This window comes from Gymnogyps californianus, chromosome 2, assembly GCF_018139145.2.
Source record: "Gymnogyps californianus isolate 813 chromosome 2, ASM1813914v2, whole genome shotgun sequence".
In the NCBI taxonomy this organism is placed as follows: domain Eukaryota; kingdom Metazoa; phylum Chordata; class Aves; order Accipitriformes; family Cathartidae; genus Gymnogyps; species Gymnogyps californianus.
Genome location: NC_059472.1, coordinates 159,184,833 through 159,189,027, shown reverse-complemented (window position 1 = coordinate 159,189,027; position 4,195 = coordinate 159,184,833). Strand labels below are relative to the sequence as shown.

Below are 4,195 nucleotides of genomic sequence, written 5' to 3'. Positions count from 1 at the left end.
CCGCCGCCTCCCGCCGCCGGGGCTGGCGCGCCGGGGCGGGCCGGGGGCTGCCGTCAGTCGGCGGCTGACGCAGGGCTCTTCCTCCCGGGGATGAAGACCCCGGCGGCGGGCAGCGCGGAGCTGCCGCGCCCGGCGCCGCTCGGGGCGGCCGGGCGTCCTCCGCGCCCGCGGTAGCGCGGCGCTCCCCCGCTCACCCCCCCAACCCGCCCCGCTCCGCCGGTGCGGGGAGTGCGCAGCGCCGAGCACCGCCGCCTCGCCCGGAGGAGCCCCCGGCATGGAGCGCCCGCTCAACCTCAGCTGCTTTGCCGATACGACGCCGGCCACCGGCAACCGGAGCGGGTCCTCCGCCGGCCCGGACGGCGGCCGGGCGCATCTCTCCGTCTTCAGTGTGCTGGTCCTCACCTTGTTGGCCATGCTGGTGGTGGCCACGTTCCTCTGGAACGGGCTGGTCCTGGCCACCATCCTCCGGGTGCGCACTTTCCACCGGGTGCCCCACAACCTGGTGGCCTCCATGGCCATCTCCGACGTGATGGTGGCGGCCCTCGTCATGCCCCTCAGCTTGGTGCGCGAGTTGTCCGGGCGGCGGTGGCGGCTGGGCCGGTCGCTCTGCCAGGTCTGGATCTCCTTCGACGTGCTGTGCTGCACCGCCAGCATCTGGAATGTCACGGCCATCGCCCTCGACCGCTACTGGTCCATCACCCGCCACCTGGAGTACACGCTCCGCATCCGGCGCCGCATCTCCAACATCATGATTGCCCTCACCTGGGCACTCTCTGCCTTCATCTCCTTGGCCCCACTGCTCTTTGGCTGGGGAGAGACTTACTCAGAGGACAGTGAGGAGTGCCAAGTCAGCCAGGAGCCTTCCTACACCATCTTCTCCACCTTTGGCGCCTTCTACCTGCCCCTCTGCGTGGTGCTCTTTGTGTACTGGAAGATCTACAAGGCCGCCAAGTTCCGAATTGGATCTCGGAAGAGCAACTCCATCACCCCCATTACACCAGAAGCCCTGGAGGTAGGTCAACTCGGTTCTATTTTGCTCTAGTCAACTGCTGGGAGCAGCCAAGCCCTTGCAGCAGTGCGGGAAACTTAGAGCTAAAGCGTGCAAGCAAACAGCATCCCACCAAAGCCCTGTGAATCCCGGAGGCTTTCAAGGGAATGTTGACGACAAAGCTTGCAAGCCCAGTCTTTTGCCTCCTTCCGAGTCCCCAGCTGTGAGCGCGCAAGGTGTAGCTAGAGCAACTTTGGGCCAGATTGCGAGCCTGAGCTCCACGTGGGCGTGCAGTGACTCACAGACGTCCCCCCATGGAATACTGAATCAGTGCTCGCGAGCGTGAGTAAGGGGTCACCGTTCCTCCCGTGGGGAGGCGTGTGGGGGTGCGAATGGATGGGATCCCATCTCCGCTGTGGACGATAACCTGGCAAGCAGCTGTGGCTTTGGGGAGGCTGTGAATTTACCCACACAGAAGACGTCCCCACACATGCAGAACGTCCTCGTGACGTCCAGAAGCCTTCCTAATCGTGGCTGCATCGTGTCAGTTCATCGCAGGCACGGTGACTGTGCACTGTAAAGACTTCTTGGGGGGAGGAAGGAAATGTATGCTCATTTTCCTGCCTCTCCTACCAAGGACTCTTAAACTCAAGGGGTTCAGAGAAAGCAAGGAGACTTCTGTGCACGGCATGTGGGTGTGCGCCTGTTCTACTGATCTGATTGTAAATGGGGAAATAATCTTATTGCGATGCTGTGTGAGCAATTCCATGTGCCCATATATCACTACTCTCTTTAGTTTCGAGCCTCACTTAAAAATAGTCTCTGTTACCCAGAAGAGGGTCATACAACCACTCTCCCCTCAATTAGAGCGTGACGTAGATGGCCCGCGTTTCCCTGTGAGCTCTGGCCGTCACTTGCATGGTTTGGCTGTGTACCTGCTGTGTGGGATCAGCTGACTGAGGCACATACGGTGCAACTTGTGTTTGTGTTTGGCAGGTAAAAGAAGCTGCCCAGCAGCCACAGATGGTCTTCACTGTCCGTCATGCCACTGTTACGTTCCAGACGGACGGAGACACGTGGAGAGAGCAGAAGGAAAAGAAAGCAGCCCTCATGGTGGGCATCCTTATCGGGGTCTTCGTGCTCTGCTGGATCCCCTTCTTCATCACAGAGCTCATCAACCCCCTCTGCTCATGTGACATCCCACCCATTTGGAAGAGTATTTTTCTATGGCTAGGCTATTCAAATTCCTTTTTTAATCCACTCATCTACACTGCTTTCAACAAAAACTACAACAATGCCTTCAGGAACCTGTTCTTTAGACAACACTGAGCAGAAAAAGCTTTCCTGCTGCCCCGGGAAGCTGATTTCAACTCTTAATGAATCCTACCAAATTCCTGAGGAAGTTCAAAGCCACAGGTACCGAGGTGATGCTAAAGACAAGTCCCCATGGGTCGTATGTCCCAGCAACGGTTCCGGTTCCTATGCAGACTCTCCATCCCAGCCTCTAAGTCAGTTGCTATTTTTCCTGCAAACAGCATGTAAGGGTTTCTCTGGCCAGCAGCGCAGCATTCTTCTTCCTCCAGTGCCCCACTGCTTTCCTCCCGCCTTCCTAGTGACATTCTCTTTGGTGGCAGTAATGGTGCAGAGGAGTCTTCTGGCAAGGAGTCATAGTTGAAACTCTGGTTTGGCCACTGCTAGTCTCTCACAGCATTAATCAACTTTGTTGTTCCATGTGCAAAGCTGGGACCCTTTAATGTCAGGAGGTTTTGTGATTATATATGAAACTAGATATTTTATGGCTTGGTTGAAAAGGCCATCTTGTCTTTCGCCAGTAGAGATTGTTAAGTGTTTGTATGTGGGGAATAAAACCCCCAGTAAGGGTTAAGAGCAGACTCCAAGTACAAAGCCTTTTCTCACATGCTTTATCAACAATGAATTGTGCTATTTGCTATTGGATTCCGTGTAGCAGGTTTCAAAAAAATTTATTTATTGTGAAAGCTTAATGCATGGTGTACCCTGGAATGAGAGAGAATGCATGGGAAATCCACCTCTCGTTCTCTGACTGCTACGTGTAAGCATCTGCCTCAGACCTTTACTTTCAGAAATACCAGCTGTAAATGTTAATCTTTGTGTCTGTGTTTCCCATTCTAAACCATAAGTGTATTTTGAGCAGCTGTGGGGCAGGTTTCCTGTAGTTGCGATGCAAGGAGTGTATTTCGAATTGCCTGTCAATGAGGAGCTGTGTTTTACTATTTCTGGGTGTGATTCAGGTCGTCCTGAAACCAAAGCAAAGACCCGCTTTGTTTCTCTGAGCACTGGATTGCAGGCAAAGGGCAGTTAATGACCGGTGATGTTTCATTCTGGAAGCATAACCAAACCATAGAGGTGCTCTTCTGCAAGGACCAGACTTCTTTTGCCCACCCACCCTCCTCTTCCTCCCCGCTAAGGCTCCAGTCCTGCCTGGTTGTTATTGCTCTGTTGCTTCCCAGCCTTTCCGTGTTGCCAACATAATTATAGTAGTTGGCATTTCACTCCTAGAATTAGAATTATGCACTTTATACTGCACCGCTGGAAGACTGACAGGCCTTCAGATAAAGAAAAGCATTAGTTTTAACTATCGGTTCTTATAGGGCAGCCTCTGAAATCAGACCAGAACTGAAATGGTGGAGAAAAAGACAAGATGGGAATCGGAATGACATGATTTCATGTCAGATATCTCAAGAAGAAGAGATAAAAGGGAAAAATGTCAATAAATTGTGGGAAAGCTCCCTGGGGGTGGGTAGGATTAGTTCCTATCCTTAGCAGATTGCGAGCCATCAGATGTTAAAATTGTCACTGGTCCTTTAAACCAGTCAAAAATCCTGGTGGAGTTGGTAATAAAAGTCCTTTTTCTTTTCATATCTCGGGACAGGTGAAAATGGAAGCAGAGCTCAAGGTGCTATCAAGTGTTGCAGCTCTTTCAGGACCAGTTAGACAAACATCCATCAGGACTGACATAGATGTAGCTGATCCTGCCTTGCGGCAAGAGAAGAAATAGGATGGCCCTTGAGATCTTTTTCAACACTATTTTATAAAAATCTGTTAGAAATATTAGGTAAAATCCTGCCCTCATTGAAAGCAACGGACAAATTCTCAGTGATTTCAAGTGAATCAGAATTTTATCTAGCATGTCTTGTCTTGTAAAAGCACAGTTTTAATGTTAATTAA

The 4,195-nt window shown here is 52.2% G+C and overlaps 1 protein-coding gene across 1 annotated transcript; it reads left to right on the top strand.

Moving 5' to 3' along the window:
• The first annotated feature begins 274 nt into the window (after window positions 1–274).
• On the top strand, window positions 275–2,317 carry HTR5A (5-hydroxytryptamine receptor 5A). Its single transcript, XM_050892670.1, has 2 exons — window positions 275–1,012; window positions 1,985–2,317. Exons 1-2 carry the CDS (start codon window positions 275–277, stop codon window positions 2,315–2,317), a joined length of 1,071 nt encoding a protein of 356 aa, XP_050748627.1.
• Window positions 2,318–4,195: the final 1,878 nt, after the last annotated feature.